Source organism: Coffea arabica, chromosome 2e, assembly GCF_036785885.1.
Source record: "Coffea arabica cultivar ET-39 chromosome 2e, Coffea Arabica ET-39 HiFi, whole genome shotgun sequence".
NCBI classification, from domain to species: Eukaryota; Viridiplantae; Streptophyta; class Magnoliopsida; order Gentianales; family Rubiaceae; genus Coffea; species Coffea arabica.
In genome coordinates this window covers 66,009,136-66,030,019 of record NC_092313.1, presented here as the reverse complement: position 1 = coordinate 66,030,019, position 20,884 = coordinate 66,009,136, and the positions used below count along the sequence as shown (strand labels likewise).

The 20,884-nt window shown below is 36.2% G+C and overlaps 2 protein-coding genes across 5 annotated transcripts; one reads left to right on the top strand and one right to left on the bottom strand.

The window, feature by feature from the left end:
- LOC113732687 (5'-3' exoribonuclease 4) lies at nt 1-17,024 on the top strand. 4 transcript variants are annotated; one of them, XR_003458857.2, is made up of 23 exons: nt 1-405; nt 3,765-3,867; nt 3,948-4,024; nt 4,095-4,286; nt 4,454-4,573; nt 4,732-4,794; nt 4,880-5,029; nt 5,148-5,312; nt 5,547-5,624; nt 6,941-7,027; nt 7,588-7,668; nt 9,495-9,590; nt 10,584-10,654; nt 11,103-11,231; nt 11,794-11,870; nt 11,956-11,996; nt 12,091-12,165; nt 12,912-13,063; nt 13,166-13,270; nt 13,356-13,431; nt 14,492-14,574; nt 14,913-15,800; nt 16,395-17,024. XR_003458857.2 is itself a non-coding variant. In XM_027258612.2 (22 exons), exons 1-22 carry the CDS (start codon nt 199-201, stop codon nt 15,625-15,627), a joined length of 2,943 nt encoding a protein of 980 aa, XP_027114413.1. In that variant the 5' UTR covers nt 1-198; the 3' UTR covers nt 15,628-16,211. The 4 variants fall into 4 exon arrangements, 2 of the variants coding, with proteins under 2 accessions (XP_027114413.1, XP_071936823.1); XR_011840887.1 differs by lacking the exon at nt 5,148-5,312; XM_027258612.2 differs by lacking the exon at nt 16,395-17,024 and having other exon boundaries at nt 14,913-16,211.
- Nucleotides 17,025-19,054: 2,030 nt separating this feature from the next.
- LOC113732685 (uncharacterized) lies at nt 19,055-19,690 on the bottom strand. The gene has a single exon (XM_027258611.2). The coding sequence runs from the start codon at nt 19,688-19,690 to the stop codon at nt 19,055-19,057; it is 636 nt and encodes a 211-aa protein (XP_027114412.1).
- Nucleotides 19,691-20,884: the final 1,194 nt, after the last annotated feature.

Below are 20,884 nucleotides of genomic sequence, written 5' to 3'. Positions count from 1 at the left end.
ATAGAAAACCAGCTCCTGAATTATTCTCTCTAAAACCTTCACAACCGAAACTGTGTGTGTATAAATAGTTAAATACATATACACACGCACTACACACACTTCTTTTATATTAATTTAATCTCTGAGAGTTGGGGGGAGCTTTTTCTACAGTAGGTGGTGGTTGAAGAAGGGAGGCGGCAAAAAAAAAAAAAAGAAGGAATGGGAGTGCCGGCGTTTTACCGGTGGCTGGCCGATCGGTACCCGTTGTCCATCGTCGACGTGGTGGAGGAGGAGCCGAGGGAGGACGCAAACGGTGACGTTGTACCTGCAGATGTCTCGAAGCCAAATCCTAATGGAATAGAGTTTGATAACTTGTATTTGGATATGAACGGGATTATTCATCCGTGTTTTCACCCAGAAGGCAAGGTATTGTCGAAGTTTTAAGAAACTCAATTCTTTTTAATGATTATCAATTGGAGAAGTACATTTGTTGATTTCCCTGGTTTTTGATTGGTTTTCAATATTTTATTGTTTTGGAAAGTCTTGAATTTAGGGTTTTTTATTGGTGGGAAGAACGTTTGAAAGTTTAATATGAAAATAATGATGAGTAAGAGCCTGTGTTGGTGGGAGTGGCTTTTGATGAAGTGTTTATTGAATAAAAGAAGTCCCAATTTTGAACTTCATAATAAGTTATTTTTAAGCCGAAATGAAGATATGCTTATTAAATGTGTTGCAATCTTTTGTTGATTGAGTTTGTTAGGGTATCAGAACTTTGGACAGTCATACTTCCAATTCTGTGTAAAGCAGGTAGAGCATAGGGTTAAGGGTTGTGTTACGTTTAGAATGTTGTGGGTTTCTTGAGGGGTACCTGGAATAAGAACGTGGAATGTGTTTTCCAATTTAGTTTGGAGATCTGTTGGTAAGAATAGTCTGCTAGGTTAAAGTGGTAGGCCTTTTATTTGTGAGCAATACATGGTATGGATCCACACAAGTCCATACTTCTGTATTTGGGTGCAGACTACTCTTCACTAAACATTTGCCTGCTTCTGTGTTTGCCATAGTAACTATCTGTTGGAGAGAAGAATAGCGAATATTTGTGGAATGCTCATATGGCACTCTTAGTTTAGAAGTGAGGTCTTAGGTAGAGCTTTGTAATGTCATCTAGGTTGGAGAAAACATTCATCCTGAGGTTAAGTGGTGTCAGTTGCTGTGTGTTTAAATATCTTTGTCTAGTATCAAAAAGAGGGGGAAGTTCAATTTTGTGGAAAGCTAGGAGTCATGAAGGAGGAGGAAGGAAAATGATTAAGAAAAGGTAGGGAGGGAGCTGACAAAAAGAAAGGGAAGAGAAGAAAATTAGAAGAACTTAGTAGTTGGGGGGGGGTTGGGTTTGGGATGGGATTAACAAAGATGGAGATAAAAAAAAAGAAGAAAGTAGAACTGAAATTGTTGCTGACAGGTGGTTGGGGCTCGGGAAGAGGCAGAAGGAGGACTGAAGTGAAACAAAAGGGGAAAATGGGAGGACTGAGATAGAGGACTTTGGAATATGTGGCATTGGGGTGTGGGGGTGTGGAGTATGAGAAGGCTTGGAGATAAGTCTTAAATGACAAAAAAAAAGTGTACATCTTGGTGATTAATTGCTTCTTGGCATGGAAGATAACTGAATTTGAGGAATTGAGACTAGAGTTTCGGAGTTGAAACTTATTGCCGTAAGCCATCCTAGTGCTCTTGAGGCATTTATGATCCCATGCTTTGGTCCCCTGTTGGACATTTAACGAATTCAATGGTGGAGAATAAATGTCCAATTGCTGAAATAAATAAGAATGAATGGAATCTTTAAAAGATAATAGTGTGGTTTTCTTTTTTATATTTATATTTGCACAGTTGTTCACTGAACAGTGGCTGCTTTTCATGTTCCCAGTGCTGTGGGATTTAAGGTCTGAAAACCAATACCTCTGACTCACTTTATTTGTGCTTAGCCTAGAGTTTGGCTAAAAAGGTTGTTGATTCTACAATGTCCATAGGTTGAGGATATACACTTCAGTATTCAAGTGAAATTTTCTATTTTCTTTTATTTAGACTACTAACTGAAGTATGGGGAACCTGTTGGTAGATATTGGTCGATATTTAAATATTAATATTTTTTTTCATTGAAAAGTTTTCGTGCTATATGCATTATCTAAAAATCGTGAATTTGATTTTTGTTATGTTTTATTTGAACTGAATTGTTCTATTTCCCTTTGTTTTTGCTATGTCCATTTTTCTCCGTTGCATCATTTACCTGGAAAAATAACGCAACAGTCTCTGGTTGTGGAACCATGCTAGACAACATGAATACTCTTGAGTTGATCTGTTAACGATACATCTTGAAAAGAAATTAATAACAAAGAGGATTTTGGAAGTTGAAAATGAAAGTTATCTTATATGAGCATAATCAGCATTTTTCTCATCAATTAATCCGTTTTTCCTGGAACTTTAGATTTTGATTGGGCATATAGAGACTATAATTTACACACACAGACATCTGTCTCCTTTTGTGTCTATGTAAATATAAGTATATACACTTGGTCTTACCTGTGGATTAATTTGTCTTAGCAGACATTATTTTACAATAAGATAGATACTGCCTATGATTTGGTAACCTTTTGTATCTACTATCTTCGAAGGCTGTCATGTTAGTAGGCCTCTCTCTTGCGACTTGTGTAATTAGATGAGATGTTGCTGCTATAATTTGGAGATGCACAATGTCTTGAAGCATTGAAAATGAATATTTTTCTAATGCAATATGTCAATAATTTTTTACTCCCTCTGCCCATTTTAATGTCATATTTTTCTTTTGGTTTTTTTGGGAAATGTGTCCACCAAAATTGGCTAACAAAAACTTCAGAACTTTCCGGTTCATGATGCCTCTTGATTGCCATTGCTGTAGTTTGCAAGAAACTGAGATGAGGTCTTTAACGTATGTACTCCATATGTGTGACATTCAGAGATATGCACTTGTGCAAGTTTGGCAAACAAGCACATTCATTTATCTGGAGTTTCACATAGATCAATGGGCCCCTCAAGTTTAGCTATGTAATTGGAAGTAGTAGAAATGACAGACAATCCACATTGTAATAGACTTTACAAAAGGTGAAAATGGAAATAAAGCCACCAGTGCCTGGCAATCTTTGCAATGTTGCTAAAAAGTTGGATTTATGAAAGCAACCCACTATTTTGGGATTGAGTGAGTAAATTGTAAGACTGGAATATTGTCTGTTAATTTTTCTGTGAAATTTTCTACTCAATAGTAAAGGGGTTCTTTTCATGTATGGCCTTCATTAGCCCTTCTGTATAATCCAATGTCCGAATAAGTACGTAAAGTTTTTCTTAATTTATGGAGAGCCTCAAATCTAGAGTTTTTCTATATTGTGTATGGTCTGAGATTTTTATTTTACTTTTATTTTTTTGGGTTTCATTTGGGGACATATTTATTGGTGCTTTTTTCATGTTGACTTCACATTTGATGCAGCTCTTGGATAAGTCTATATGGCTGTGGATCTGTGGTTGAATGTCTAGCAATTGCATTTATGAAACGTAATGATGTTTATGAAGTGTCAAGTACCAGCTACATAGTTATTTACATGAAGTTGGTACACATGATTGAAATTGATAGCTCTAAGAGACGTCTCTAGGATTTATCAATTGTATATTGAGCAGTTGATTCTTGCAAAAGCTTTCCTAATATGTGTTTTCTAGCTTTTTTGTTTAGTTTAATGAAGCGTGGCTTTGTCCTCTTGTATGTACAGCCTGCGCCGACCACCTATGATGATGTCTTCAGATCAATATTTGATTACATAGACCACTTATTCTCACTGGTTCGCCCAAGAAAGCTTCTTTATATGGCAATTGGTAAGTAAAGAAATTGTCCTTCTCAGTGTTCTATTTGGAATTGGACCCTATGTGTCTTAAATTTGTTATTTCTTCTTTAGATGGCGTTGCTCCTAGGGCTAAAATGAACCAGCAACGATCTAGGCGTTTTAGGGCTGCTAAAGATGCTGCTGAAGCTGTAAGAATTCTTTCATCTCACTTTTGAAAGTAGAAGAAGTTTTAGTCATGTAGTCTAGTTCCTCCTCCAGGAAGCTGAAGAAGAAAGGTTGAAGAAAGAATTTGAGGTTGAGGGGGCTAATTTATTGCCAAAAGAGAAGCCCGAGACATCTGATTCAAATGTCATCACCCCTGGTACTCCATTCATGGCGGTGCTTTCTGTAGCGCTTCAGTATTATGTACAGTCTAGGTTGAACCACAATCCTGGCTGGAGGTTTACAAAGGTGCGATGTTAGAGCTTTACAAATTCCTTTCCCTGATCAGTCTTTGAAAATTAGATGATCCTGCAGAGTGATCTTTTCGGGTTCTATCTTCAAAATATTTCTGGTTTTCAGGATACTTTGTCATCTCTTAATTAATTTATGGGGCTGCATTGGGTGCTTATTTGAAGGTTATTCTTTCTGATTCAAATGTTCCTGGTGAGGGAGAGCACAAAATCATGTCATATATTCGTTTACAACGTAATCTTCCTGGCTTTGATCCAAACACCCAACATTGTCTATATGGTCTGGTGAGTTATATAATTGTTACTTGCTTTGCCTTCATTTTTAACGTCATTGTTTCATTTCTTTGCATACTTTTTTAGCTTTAACAATTGGCCTGATGGATCTGGTTTGTAATTCTGTGATGGTAATGTCTGAAGCAATTTTTTGATTTGTCTGAACGTAGGATGCTGATCTGATTATGCTGTCTTTAGCTACACATGAAGTCCACTTTTCTATATTGAGGGAGGTAAGTGTGGCATTATTGTGTAGACTGTTGTAGGGATTCTTTCTGTAAACGTTTAATACTCTGAATCTCTCCATGGATGGTACAGGTAATTACTCCACCTGGGCAACAGGAAAAATGTTTTTTATGCGGTCAAGTTGGTCATTTGGCAGCTGAGTGTAATGGTGCGGGTAGTGGGTCTAAAGATGCAAATGGGAATTTGGTAAATGACGTTCCTATTCACAAGAAAAAGTATCAGGTGGGGTAATCAATTATGAGCTTAAAGTTTGACGTTTCATGTTCAAGTCTCTTTCCATTTATTGTTGTTGTATTATGGAACCCTTCTTACTTCTTGTCACCCTTTATTTATTTGGCAGTTCCTCAACATATGGGTTTTACGTGAGTACTTGCAGTATGATTTAGAGATAGTCAGCCCTCCATTTGCGTTAGACTTTGAAAGGCTGGTGGATGATTTTGTGTTTTTGTGCTTCTTTGTTGGCAACGACTTTCTACCTCATATGCCTACATTAGAAATTAGAGAGGTATGTGTCACTGAGCCAGCTATTAGAAGCGGTTATTGCTGTGACTAGTCTCTGCGCAATTGTTTGATATTGTCATATATTGTTGTTATGTATATATGTATTACTAGGATCGTGGTACATTGATATCATAGAGATTACATAACTCGTTAGATAGTGGGATATTCTTTCGCTAGTTTGTGGCTTCCTTGGTGCTTTCTCTATTTAGCTGTCACTAAATTTTTTTAAGTCCAATAGGGGGCTATCAATCTGCTGATGGTTGTATACAGAAGGGAGTTCACGGCAATGGGTGGTTATCTTACTGAAGAGGGTGAGGTAATTTTCTGTTCTTCTAGTGGCTTTAATATTCTTGATTAGTGGCCATCCTCTTTTTTGATGACACATACCTGCATTATGACTAGAATTAATGATGTCTGAAATGGTAAAACCTCAATAATCCTTGTTACTTTAGGGAAAAAGAAAAGCAAAATAATTGTATGGGTGACTATTTGAGATTTATTAGGTGCAAAATGCCAATTTTGCTTAAAAGTTAATTCCAGATGAATACCATCTAATGGTGGTTAGATGTTGAGTACAAATTTGGGTGTCCTTGCTCGCTTTGGTTTTGGGTTCCCTGGTTGCTTGGTGGCTCTTAAAATTCTCATTAGAGCTCATAGTGGTACTTAAGATTCGGTCTGCAAATAGGTGTTATTGGATCTCCTAATAGAGGGTTGTTTGGTGCTGAAAGGCAATGCTTTATCATGAGATTTCTGGCTAGCCAATCTGTCTTTCTCCTTTTTGGCCTCAGAAAGATAATATTGTCAATGCTATTTCCATTGCCATGGACTGGACTGGAATTCGGTCCCTTTTTTGAGTTGATATTTCAAAATGAGAAGAGGATATAATGTAGAGTGAAAGTTTTGGACTGTAGATTATAGGTGCCCTCATGGTGCAGAGATGTCTGTGTGTGGTTCATCAAATTTTAAAATCAAACTCATGTGCCAAACAAGCCCCAAGATTTCCTGCACGATGCTTTGTCGGAAATCTTAACAATTTGATCTTTTGATGAATAACATGATTTCTTGCATCTGCATCTACATGCTTTGTGCTTTGGCTGACTTAAATGGCAGACCTTTGTACTATGGACAACTTAAATGGTAGATCTTGTGGAAAGAAAGTATAGTACAAAGATTGAGGTTAGAGAGTGGAAAAACAATTTGATATGACCTTTTGATTGCTCTTTCTTCTATTTTTTTCTTAAATTGACAAGTGAGAGTTCTCATAATGTCCGCACAATATGTAGATGAAATTAAGGGTTAATTGAATGAATTTATTTTCCGGATTGTGTTAATGCAAGTATAGTTCTACAAGTAAATCTGTTAGGCGCATCTGCAGTATAACTACATGCATAATTGTGACGTATGGTGTACAATTTATATTTGTTAGTTCTTAAAATCATTCTCTTCTCGTATATTAGCACCTTACAACTTTTAGCTCTTATGGTGCTTATTTGTGTGTATGTTCTTTGTTAAATACCATAAATTTATCAGAACAGGATGTTCAAGGTGGACTAGTTTGGTCCTTTAACTTACTTTAATGAAGTGGTTCTATTTAAGTGACAGGTTTTGCTTATTGTTTCCCCTGCATTTCAGGTTCTGCTGGACAGAGTTGAACACTTTATTCAGGCTGTTGCTGTTCATGAAGATCAAATTTTTCAAAAGCGTGCTCGTATACAGCAGGTGCTTGTGATTGTTTTAATTCTGAAGCCTATTCATGAGCATCTTAATGAATTAGCTAATATGCTGAGTTTTCCCCCCCTTTATAGTTCAAAAAATTACTCTTCTTCACACTTACTAGTAGGTTCTTGCCAAGGATGTCTATGTCTGATCACCCACCATATACCTGATGCTTTAATATCTGTCGAGGACTTGAAGTTATTATTTCAGAATATGTTATTTGCAGGGATGCACTAGCTTTATTTCCTTCCTATTTTTTCTGTCTCAGCTATTACTTCCTGGGGAAATCTAGGTTTCTTTTCTCCTTCATAGTGATTTTGATGTAGTTTTTGTGTTTTTATGTTATTTTGACAAATATTTTTTCAAACATGATTTGTTGGTAATCTTTTGTTAATTATGTTTCATCAACTGATTATGAACCTTTGAGTCAGATCTCCTTCTGCTACTTAATAGTTAGCTGAATTGTTTAGGGTTTGTATCACCTGCACCATCCAGCATTATAGTTGCCTAGTTTTATGTAAGTTTTAGTTTTTTGTTATTTATAACCGTAGTTGCTATTTCAGGCCATAGAGAATAATGAAGAGATGAAGCTTAAAGCAAGAGGAGAGAGCAACGAGGAGCCCCAGGCTCAAGTTGTGGATAAGGTACAACAAATTAGATGAGGATTCTGTCGGTTCTCTGCTATTTCCACTTTGATTCACATTGGACAAGGCCTCTTAACTACACATGTCATTTTGGGGGAAGGTTTGCTGGAGCAGGAAGGCTTGCAGTTTTAGTCTACTTGTTTTCAACTTCCTGTCTTCTTCTATGCATGTTCACTTTTCTTTTAATGTGTTAGCATCACATTCTAATGCTTAATGTTGTCAATGCTTTTTTCCACCTCTGATTAGTTATTCTGCATTGTTTGTTGTTCACATTAGGTTTTGAGTGTTGCCAAAATAGAAAATTGGATGGAGGGAGAGATATACATGATTTACTGTTGGAGTTTGTTTCTAAGTAGGTGGAGAGAGCTTGTGAGTGTTGTCCAGATAGAATTGGATGGAGAAAAAATATATAAAATTACTGTTGGAGTTCGTTTTAAAACTTAGGTAAGTAGGTGGGGACAGATCTTGGATATGAGGAAAAAGCTTACGCAGAGTGCTGATAAAACCTGAGGGTCTGTTTGGCAGGGCTGTTTTAGAAATGGAAAGTGTCCAAAAACACTAACTAGAGTAATTGGTAAAAACACTTTAAAAAAATAGAAAATAACTGACAACCTCGTCTCCCCCCCCCCCCCCCCCACATAAAAAACAAAAGTAAAAGACCCAAAAACACGCATGAAAACACCCGCCTCCCTTTATCCACCAGCCACGCTCCATCCTCCTTTCATTTCCCTTCTTCTACCTGTCACCCCCTTCCTTCCCGTCTTCTCCCCCACTTCCTTCCTCCTTCCCTTTCTCTCCTCCCTCCTTCCAGCGACACACACACACCCCCCCGGGACCCGCCCCCAAAAAAAAAAAAAAATCCCCGATCTGGTCGATCGGGCTTTTTTTTGGGGGGGGGGGGGCGATTGCGAGAAGGGGAGGTGCGAGGGGAAAAAGGGGAGGGGAGGAGGGTGGTAGGCATAGGGAGAAGACGGGAAGGAGGGGATGGAGGTGGGTGGTGCGTGGAGGGTGGAGGGGTTTTACCACCATGTTTTGAATCACATAAAACACCCTAAAAAGCACCAAATATCTTTCCAAAACAATTGTTTTGGACAGACAGCAATATTGTCCTAAAATAACTATGCTGAGCAACGGTGAAATTTTAGACAAACACCTAATAAAAAATCAACCAAGCGGACCATGATTAAATTCTAAGTGAATGTACACAAAATGTACTTTAAAAGTTTGAGAAACTTCTCCATCCAGCCTTCTTTACTTAAAAAGTCATCTATGTAAAATTTTTTGACTTTAGCATGTAATTTCATCTTTGTATCTCTTTTCTAAGGAATCTTATCTCAGATATTGACATTGGTATGAATGCTCACTGACTCATCCAATCATTTTACCTTATATTGTTTATGACTTGGCTAAAAGCTTAGATGGTTGGACCTAAATATAACTAAAACCAGAAAGAGAAGAATGGGAGTGGAATATGTCAATTCCTGTACAATATAAGTTCCTAAATGTATATTTCTAGGTAGTTTTCAAATCGAAAGGGAAAAAGTGGGTTTTTTTTTTTTATGAGTTGATATAATGCCTCAAGTCAAGCTCTGAGATATAAACTTTTCTTTAGATGAGGAAGAATTGGATTGCAAATGGGTACTTTTTTGTGTTTATGGATAAATTATTGTGAAAAAAAGAAGTCAAGGCTTGCATGCCATCCTTATGCCTTGTATTGGTGGTGTTTTTGTAATTAGGACTGCAGTAATGCTAGTGCTGGGACTAATTTTTATTTATGCGTCTCCGCTTTTGTGTAGTTATTTTGGTCATTTACCTTTCTCTTTCAGGTAAAGTTAGGGGAGCCTGGTTACAAAGAAAGGTACTATTGTGAGAAATTTGGAGTATCAAAGCCAGTGGAGATTGATGAAGTCAGAAATGATGTAGTAAGTTTCTTGAGTCCTTCTATTTGCTTTAATGAAGAACGAATCGAAATCTTCCTTATTTTAATGCTTCCATTTGTTGGATTTTTTGTTTTTTGGTTCTTCTTTGCACACCAGTGTCATCGTACTCGAAGTAAGATTTCCCTGATATGTCAATATTACAAGTCCATCTATTTTGGAAGGAAATAACCTCTTCTGCTTATGAATGACACTCTATAAATGAGGAAATTACTCCTATGTAAATCAGGAAGTATAAAGTACTGTTGAAAACAGTCCGTATGAGATCTGCCATTTTTCTATCTCAATCTTTGGTGAATATATTTGCACTACACATCCCTTTTAAGTGCGAAATTTACCATGTAATATGCAACTCTAATTCTTTGTAAAGCCAGTTCTGGCATGAAGAAAAACTTGCGAAATGCTAGTGGAATATTTCGCTAGTGGAATAATTGTTTAGGAAGTATAAGTAAAAAGTTTGATTTAACATAGAAAGCAAGTTGTCGATGAGTGGCATTGGTAGGTAAAACAAATAGTGAAATATTGGTCTAGGATTGTGTGCCTCAGAGTAGCATATTGGAAACTAAATGACATGATTCTTCCTTCTTTTTGGCCCTCCATCCAGTCTCTCGCTTTCTTTTCCCCTTCCAGTTTTGGTCTTTAGGTTGTATTAAGGCCTTGATTTTAGGTTGTATTTAGAAACATTGTATCTTGTTTTTTTTATAGTTCTTGTTCTTCTTGATGTTTAGTTTATATTTTTATTCCTTTTGCTGTCTTTTGAACTCTATTGCTAATCTTCTAATTACCCTAGGAAAGGTTCATTGCAACTCCACTTTAATAAAAGGAATAAAAATAGTTGATTGTATGTCATTGTAGTTCCTCATTTCTGCTTGTATATCTTCTGTATTTGCTTGAGATGGAAATGTTGTATTTAGAGATAACTTAAGTGCCATGTTGATGCCTGTGATAACATACAAGATGATGCAAATTATTGTGCAGGTTCAGAAGTATGTGGAGGGGTTATGCTGGGTGTGTCGGTATTACTACCAAGGTGTCTGCTCATGGCAATGGTTGGTTTTTTCATTAGGCAACAATATTATTTTTCCAGTTGTACTAGACTCTGTGTATTGGATGTTTGACATCTGATGTTTGTTTGAATAAGATTGGGATGGTGATGCAACAAAGTGTATCCATGTGGTTATTTATTCTGACCTGAATGGAATATCTGACATCATCTATGCTATCATGACCACTAAGTGTCTTATGGGGATATTTGTATATTATTTTTGTTTCCTATATGATTTATCTTTTCTTCCTTTATCTTTGGGTGCAAGGGTAAGAAGTTTGTTTCAATCAATTTCACTCAGTTTTTCTGTCTTGCAATCTTGCTAGTAGGGGACACTGTTTAATGTTGGTTTATGGGTCTGGCTTTTTTTTTTTCCTTTTCCTTTTCATGTTCCTTTATGCATTAAATTAAAAGTTGAATTTTGTATTTTTTTTGCTCGGTTTTTGTTTCAGGTTCTATCCATATCATTATGCTCCATTTGCTTCTGACCTTAAAGATCTAGCTGATTTAGAGATTACATTTTTTCTTGGGGTGCCATTTAAACCCTTTGATCAGCTCATGGGTACCCTGCCAGCTTCAAGGTCCTTCTCCCTCTCTCTTTCTCTCTCTCTCTCTATATCTCCCCCTCCTTCCCTCTCTCCCTCTTCCTCCCTCTCCCTCTCCCCTAGGGCTGAAAGATGAACCTAGCTACTCGATACTCGAATTGAGTTTGGTTGGGTAAGAGCTTGTTTGAGAATTGAGATTGGTTCGCTAATTAGTCAAATCAAGCTTGAACAGCATTTTACGTTCGATAAATTTTCAAGCTTGGTTCAAACTTGGCTTGATTAGCATAAGAGTGAAGCTTATAGGTAAAAAACTCGGACTACTCGAGCTCGGCTTGATAAATGCTCGTTTGAATTTGGCTTAATGTATAAACAGACCAAGCTTGAACACAATGTTAAACTCAATAAAATAATCAAACAAACTTGAACATTAGGATGTTCAGTTTGGTAAGACTGATGTTCAATCACCTGCATGCACTTTTATAGGTTATTGCAGATTGGACTTGTCTCTCGTTTTTGTTTGTTGTAGTTCTTTTATTTGATTCTATTAGTTCTTCTATTGTTTTGTTGTTTACAACATGCTCCTCGTTCGAATTGGCAGTTCAAGTGCTCTTCCTGAGAAGTACAGGAGCTTAATGACTGATCCATCATCGCCTATTATACATTTCTACCCATCTGGTAATGCTAGTTGACTATTTGTATTTAATTCAGTAATTTCCTTCTGTACCGTCAGAAATAACTTCATCTCTCCAAACAAGTGCAGATTTTGAAGTTGACATGCATGGGAAGCGATTTGCCTGGCAGGTATACCTTGATATTCCTTTTATTATGAAGTCACCTTTTTAGATGGATGGCATCACGAGTAGGAGTGACACTCATTTTCTTCTGTAATAATCAGGGTGTTGTGAAGTTGCCATTCATTGATGAGAACAAATTGCTTACTGCTACAAAGAAACTTGAAGATTCGTTAACGGTATGGATAAGTAATTATTGTTTCCGTTACCCTTTTTCTATTGTTCATAGACAACAGAAGTGTGTTTCTGAACTCATGCTGTCATTATATTTGCAATCCATGTGGTCTTTAAACAAGACTTGGAGGTGCTTACGAAATGGAGTCATTTAGGTTGTGCTCTTTGTGAGTTTGGTTAGGATTTCTAGACGTGGGATTAGTTTGTGGCTACAACTTCCTCACCAGGACAATCAAAGAATGGTGGCCTTGGACTTAACGGGCCTAAGGAAGAGTGCAGGCAGTGTCCACAATGTTATATCCGGTCCCTTTGTAATTTGTAATAATGTTGATGAAATATTACCTGGTTTGACAGTTTCGGTTTTTCATAGTTAATTATAAATCTAGATGTATGTAGACTTTCTGTGGTGGAGTTCAACTAGTAAGATACTGCTGAAGCCATAAAAAAAACTTGTGCAAATGTGTTGTTCTTTTTTCATTTTTTGGGAAAAAAAAAAAGATTTTTGGGCTCTGGAGTTCTAAAAAATTAACCATGTTTATTAATTAATTAGTTGACAAACAGCAAGGTGGGTACCTGGTGGGGAAATTGTTAAAAATGTTATGTAATTCTTGACGTCCATGAAGGACTAGTAAATTGAATCTTTCTCAGCCTTAATATATCTGAAATGCCTTTGATTACAGAGCTTGCTTCTACAATTTCATGGTTTTGTTGTGGAATGCAACTTGTGTTCATATATATCTGGTCTTTGCAGGAAGAAGAGCGACATCGTAATAGTGTGATGTGTGATTTGCTCTATGTCCACCCCCTCCATCCTCTCGGTCCACATGTTCTGTCATACTATCACCTGTCTGGTTTAGTGCCTCTAAAAGAGCGGCACCCTTGCGCTATTGACACCAATGCAAGGTTGGCCAGCCAACAATGCTGTTAATATTTTCATCTTTTATCTTGGAAAGTGATTGCACCAACTTGCTGTGTGACACTTGGTTTTGATCTATGTTTTTGCAGTGGTGGAATGAATGGATTTATGTGGTTAACTGAGAGGAATCGTAAGACACCAGTAGTTCCTTCCTCAGTTAATGGATTTCCAGATATCATCAACAATGAAACACTGTAGGTCTTTTTGTTTCTTCTTTTCTTTAACTATAAAAGAGAGAATGCAATTGTTTAAGTTCTCTGTTCTTCTTTCATCTTTCAGAAATATAACCTATTTGAATCCGTTACCTCATAAGCACATCCCAAGGCCTCCTGATGGTACAGTATTTCCTGAAAAGGTATGTTGTCTGATGTGGGTCACTTCCATACAGCCCTCGCTTTAGAATATCCATCTTTTGGGAGGACAAACTCCCCATGTGATTGCTAATTTCCTTTTATTGTGGCAGTCTCTTATACTATAGTTGTTTTAATTTCTTGAAGTAGTGGGCTAATTTTCTTTGTGGCTTTAGCTGGCCCTTTTAATGTGTTGGGCGTTAGCCTTGACAACAAACTGACCGAAATTCAAAAGTTTCACCTTTTGAGAGGTATATTTTTCTAAGAATTTGAGGTATTAATTGAATAAATCAACTTTTAGATAATATAAGAGTGATCCAAATTAGTATTCCATTATTTATCAATAATACTAAATTTTAAATAATTGGAACTACATTTTATTTTTGGTGCTATATTTTTTAATCCATTTTTTTGGCAATCTAAACCAGTAATACAAAACCTTGAATCCCTTTCTTTACTTTCCATTTCTCTGAATCCCAGTGAACTGTAATAACTCTTCTTTCCATTTCTCTTAAACCAATAAATTGTAAGAAGCACACTGATCAAAGATTAAGGGAGATAATTCAATTAGTTTTAGGAAAATGAAGGTTTTTTTGGGTTTTAATGCTGATTTTATGGCAGTTATGAGTATTATAAATAAGCAGACGCTCGAGTCAATTCCAAGCTGCTACTTCTGTAGTAGATATTTCAAGAAGAAAACTTCTAATTGTAAGAAGTCCTGTTTGATCTGGTATGCTTTGAGCACTGCCACATCCAGGGTAATTTTGCTTTGAAATGTCTGGTCTTGGGCCCAGCTTTTTTGGGATTGCCAATTTTTTTTTTCAAAAAATGTTTTGGAAATGTTCCCTTGAAACATTTCCCAACTACCTTTTTATTTTTCCAACAACATTTTGTCTCATATACATCACATTTGAATATGTACTACATTGTTATCTTTCTAAACTCTCATAATAAGTGCAATCCAAATGCTTCTGTCCTAGTTGTAGCTACTATGCTAATTCTGTTTTGAGTTGCTTGATGTTTCCTTGTTCATATTAAAGCAGCCTTTGCTATGTTCAACTATAGGTCCTAAGAGCAATTGACATTAAACCATTCCCTGTGTTATGGCATGAAGATGTTGGTAGCAAGCGCCAGCTAGGAAGAAATAGGTAAAGTGCATTTTGATAAGAGGCCTGTGTTATTCATTTGCTTTTGGTTTTTGAACTTGTTTTTAGAATTCTGCTGGATTTATTCATTTGTAAAAGCTAATTTTGAAATTTATGCCACATTGAAAAGTTCATTCATTCTTTGAAGGTGATTTTTTATGATCTGTTGAACTATGCGGCAACCTAATTGGGGAAAAATCAATTTCAAGTAATTAGTGTTGTTTGCCTTCTTTAGCTGTCTAATTTAGTCTTGTGAGGATAGTCACCTTTCGCATCATATAACAATTTATGCTCTCAATGACATTATTATTTGTGTATTCATGATTTTTTCTGTTTTACAGGCCACAGGTACCTGGAGCAATAGCTGGTCCTTCGCTGGGTGAAGCAGCACACCGTCTACTTAACAACACACTCAATATAAATTCCAACTATAATTACTCTGGGGTGAGGGCACAAAAGGCTAACCAGAATTTCCCAAGAAACCATCTTACAGATAGGCCGAGACCTGCTGGACCATCAGGATATGAAAGGGGCTTCTCTGAGCAAATGACTTATCGAAGCGCTCTGGGCAACGATGCAGTAAATAAGCCTAGGCCTCCTGGACAATCTGGATATGGAGGCTTTGTTGGGGAACCAAATTATGTCAATGGATATCATAATTCTCGGGGCATGTTGGGTGGTCAGGGATATGCTTCTTCACCATTTGAGTTGCAGAGCTACAGGCAAAATTTCAGGGCACAATGTCGATATCCAAGTCAAGATCAGTATTACAACTTAAGGAATGGAATGACTACCCTGACAATTGAAACTGGCGGTCGAACAAGGCCAAATGCTGCATTTTCTCCAAGGATGCCAAATTCAGTGCAGTCATCTAATACAGGCCACATTCATGTGCAGAATGTCAGTCCACTTCCATCACCTCCTTCAAAGTGGATCAGCAAACCTGCTGCTGGAACAGCTTCAGGATACGAGAAGCAAGTGAAAAAAGTTTATCAAGTCAAAAGCCGACCCAGTCAGAATTCATCTGATATAGGATCCAGTAATGCTGTTGCATAGGTTGGACTGTTTGCTGATGTCAAGTGGACCTTTACGTAATCTGTTTCAGTAGAGCAAGGATGTCAAAATATTTGGTGCATGAGTACAGGTCCTAGACTCTGGATGAAACAATTACGAACAGTTCGAAGCTTGTCGCTATGTAATCTTGTTTCAGAGAAATATCAGAAACAACGGTATGAATCAGATTCTACAGCACTTCATTTGTTGTTGTCTTCCTATTGCTTCTTCTCACTTTGGTTCTTAGGGGAGAGATTTTTCTTTTTCCCTTATTTTTTTGCGGTTTTTTGGGTTTCGGGGATCTTTTGGTTGTGGGTTGGGATGGTAATACCTTTTAGGTTCCTCCTATGTATAATCACCAGGGGGTTTTTTATTCACCCTGACATGTATGTTCTACTTGGTTGGATAGGGTAGGATAGTTTCTCAGCCTGCCTTCTCTTCCCATCCATTTATACATACTGGTTGTGGAAGAGAATTGTAAAGTACCATGTGTGTGGCAGTTTCCACAAATGTGCAGCATCATCAGTTAACATTTTAAGAAGATCTATTTAATTCTTTGCTAATTGACTGCTACAGTTCATTATGTATGTTCAGTTGTGATTATTAATAACCTTGGTCGTGCGAGTAACAATGCAAATGTGCATCGGAATCTTTCTTCTTAAGCTCCTTTTGTCTGAACTAAATATGCTTGAGAAAAATAGTACTCTTAGAAGTGTACGTAGAGCAGTTTCATGGCATTCTGTTTGACGAAAACGTTCTGGTATGTGCAGCTTGGTCTTCTGGTGCAGTTTGCGCTTTTAGATGTCTCCACGTTACTTGCTTTGCTTCTAGTGATTTTATTGAAGAATATTGCAGATGTTCGTTACCTGAGTTGGTAATGCACGAGGATCTCCAATAGTGTTTTATCTCACAAAAGAACTTACTCTCTGAACATAGACTTGCTGTTAACAACAGGGTATCATAAGCAAGATATACATGCTCGGTCGCTCTCATGTTTCCTATCATTTGCCCATGTGGTGCGGCGGGGCTTGGAGATTTCAGTGTTATTCACAATCAACAGGAGTATTCTAAACAGCTTGTGCGCTACAAATAGAGAAACTTCAGTTAAGTTTCTGTTGTAGGAGCATCCAAGATAAAAAATCCAAGAAACAAAGCCAGATTTGAAGTGATATCCAAAAGACGCAGGAGCAACAGACAACCTAAGTTCCATACCATTTGCCATTAGCTTGGCATCTTCTGAGCCTACTCTCCATACTGTAAGCTGGTATCAGTGGCCAAATTTAGGTTCTCATTAATGATTTTAGCTACTCATGAAGGAATCTGTCTACGCAGGTATTGTGTAAATCTTACTAGATGTGGAAGGTGCAATTTAAGAAAATCGTTGTTATATTCGTTTGCTAGATGCAGGCTAGCTTTCATAATGCTTACAATATGCACATCACTACCAGACGAGATGTGGTACCCCTTAGATCTACCTTTCTCCTTTCCAGTTGTGTAACTGTTTTAAGGGTAAGCAACAAAAGTCATGGAGAAACAAGCTAACCAATTTTTGACTTGAATATTTGATTAGTTTCTTCCAGTCAAAACTGGGATACTTTCCAGGCGAAGGCTTTACACCAAAGGAAGCAAAATCTGCAAAACTATGATCAAGAAATATGTTATAGTACTTGAACGTCTGGGCAATTGTTTCTCGCGATGGATTTTTATCTTACTTTCTGTATCACTTTCTATTTTATTTTTTATTATATTGCTATTTCTCTTTTGCAAACATCGTATTTAAATTCTTTTTTGTTTCTTTAAAATCTAACAACTATTAATTGAGCCAAGAAAAGAATACAATAGTTTCAAAAAAGCAATATATAGTAGAAAATTAAAAAATATAACAGGAAATTCGTAAAAAATCTCATTATTTTTTTTTTCTGTATTTTGACTTTTTGAGTTTGTTTGATTAAAAAATATAATAGAAAATTCGCAAAAGATATATAGTAGAAAAATACAAAATATAATAGAAAATTAGAAAAAAATCTCATTTTCTCAAAAAAGCAATATACGGTAGAAAATTAAAAAAATTATAATAGAAAATTCATGAAAAAAATTTCATTTTTTTTTTGTGTATTTTGACTTTTTGAGTTTGTTTGATTAAAGATATAATAGAAAATTGGTACAAAATATATAGTAGAAAAATAAAAAATATAATAGAAAATTAGAAAAAATCTCCTATTTTGTGTATTTTTTTTGCTCAATTAATAGTAGTTTGATTTTAAGGAAATAAAAAAGAATTAAATACAATATTTGTGAAAGAGAAATAACAATAAAATAAAAAATGGGATACAAAATGACACAAGAAGTGAGACAGAAGATCTATTGCCGAAGTTATAGTTCTTCCAGGTCCTCTTGGCAGCAAGCAAAAATAAAGTTGGACCATCTTCAGTTTTCACAATGATGTTTAGGCAACTCATAAGTAACATTATATTAGATGGATAGTTCAAGGCATAAGAAAGCCTCTCTCCTTGCCCAACATATACAGAAAGCAAGAGGAAAGAAACCATCACATCTTTATTGTCTGTAAAACTTGCCCAGCTCCACGCGTACGTTTCACCCATAAAACATATAAAACCTATCAAACATATATCATTTTGGTGACTAGCATGTTTCCGCTCCTGGGAAAAGCTTTCCTGAATGCCGTGCAATGGATCACAAGAATGCCTACATAGTGGAACTCTTCTTTCCAGGCTTTGATATACATGCTTTCATCAGAATAAAAAAGATACCAGAACTAAGGCTTTAAAATGCATCTTATATCCCAGTTAGACAGGGCAGAGGAGAGGAATTGATCAATGTTGACTAATATGTTGATTAGCTACATACCTTTAGTATGTTCAATTTACTACTATGATGCATATGTTAATTGATTGCTATAATCTAACAAGCATGTTTAAGTAAGTAGATTCAACATAAGGAATGGTACAGAAGAATGGTATAATCTTCTAATCAAGCACACTTCAGGAGAATGGTACAGAGTAACAAAAAACAAAGGTATCCTCTAGGTACGGATAAAAAGGCCACCTCTAAGCTGAAAAAACGCCCCTTTAATCCTTCAAAGTTTGACCCTTCCAACTCTAAAATTATCACATAAACTTGAGTAAGATCATCTTATTAGACAAATCTATTACGAGTTGCATTTTAAATTACAAGTTTAATCAGCGTGATAGGCCTTCTACTTGTATCAGTGTGTTAATGCATTAGTTCCAAAATCAAATGATTTAGGAACAAATCTCATGCCAAAACATTGAATTCTTAAATTTTCTTTATCTACACATCAGTAACAGATGCTCGAGTACATTTTGCCTGTACTTAAAAAGTGCTAAGAACAACAATAACAAAATGATAAAACTCTACAAATCATTATTCGGCCCAGATTAATCCTCCACTATTGAAGAAGATAACCAGACAAGAAGAACAAAAAGCCTAAAGCTAGACCACCATATATGAGCAGAGCCTTCTGGCCAGAGGTTAGTGAATTACCACCAAATCCAAACTGCTGATTCTGAGCAAAACCAGCAACTTCCACACTTTTACTCTCAAAGAAACCCTTGGAAGCCCCACAAGTTGGGCACCTCCAATCATCAGGCAGCTGGTCAAATGGCAACCCTGGTGGAATGGGATATGAAGGGTCCCCAACAGTTTCATCATATCTATATCCACAAGACCTGCACTCATGAATTCCAGTGTTCAATACAGCAAATTTCTCCTCAAGTCTTCTCTGATCAAAATTTGGGGCCTCTTCTTGGGAAGGTTCAGTGATTGTTTCTGATAAATTCTTGGCTGTTTCTTCCGCTAATGAGCTTGTGGGCTTATCTTCTTTGGAAACATCAATGGACTTAACAGCAGGGGTGTTGAAATGGGATTTTCTAGAGCTGTGAAGGGATGAAATGGAATGGGATTTGAAGAAGAGAGGTGGGATTTTGAGCTGGGGATTGGGTTTATGATTGTTGGATGGTTGAGTTAGAGAAGAAGTGGTTGGAAGATTAAATGTGAAGGAAGGTTTCGTTGTGGCTGAAGCCATCTAGAAGCCTAATGAAGAAGATGATGTTTTTGTTCTCGATTTCTTGATTGTGGGATGGATCTGTTACTTCAGTTGGTATTTTTGGCGCTATAATTACCAGAAAAATGTGTTGGCAGTGTGTGTCTGTGGAGGAGGCATCAAATTGGATCCATTGAAGGAATAGTATATGCCCTTTGAAAGAACTGGATAAGGTATAAATCTTTTTTACTTGTTTTCTTTTTGCAATTCAAATTTGGGTGAATAACTCTAAGGCCCAATATTTTCTAAGAATCCCTAGATGCACCAGAAAATTATGGGATGCATCAAGTACAAATTTGACTAATTTTCTTTTTCTTTCTTTACTTGATTCCTTTGGAGAAAAATGGGAAATGTTGAACTCTTGCATACTAGGAAGCAAGCATTCTAGTCTGGATTATCTGCCTGCCTGATGCCAACCTTTACCATTTGTTACTAATTGGTGCAAGGATATTAGTCATGCAAGAAAAATACATTTAAATTTCTTAAGATAAAGGAAAAAAATGTGAACAAGTAAAATAGTTTGTGGTATAAACTTTTTAGATCAATCTTTCTTACAACATCATTGTAAAGATTTTTTAACTAGTGATTATGGATGCATGACACATAATTTCTATCAAATTTAAAATTTTATTTTTACATGTGTTGTTGTGCATCCACATCTACTAATATAAAAGAATTTTTACATTAAAGCTGTAGGAAAAATTAATACAAACTTTTTCTTATTTGGTTTTTAGATTAATGTTTCTTTTCCGATTTGGAGGTGTATTATTTAAAATTTGTAACTAAACAGTGTCATCTCCCTATTCCATATATTCATTCAAAATCTTTGTCTTGCCTCCTAAGTTTTGAGTTTTTTAAGTTTTCATTCAAAATCTTCCTCTTGCCTTCCTTAGATTTTGATGAAAGTCCATTGCTCCCCTCCACCTAACTTTTGCTTTATGAAAATTTGAAATTTACTCTTTAAGTATTTCTAAACTTGCTATTTTGTTAATTAATCTATGAAGTTCAAATCACTAATAATTGTATTAATATTACATGTTAACTTGTTAAAACTTTGTCTATTATGTCAAAAAAATTTGTTCATAACTAAATTGCTTACACATTCAAGTAAATTATTTCTCTTTTTGATTATCTAAATCTTAAATTACTATTTTCCTGAATACATATGTTTGTTTA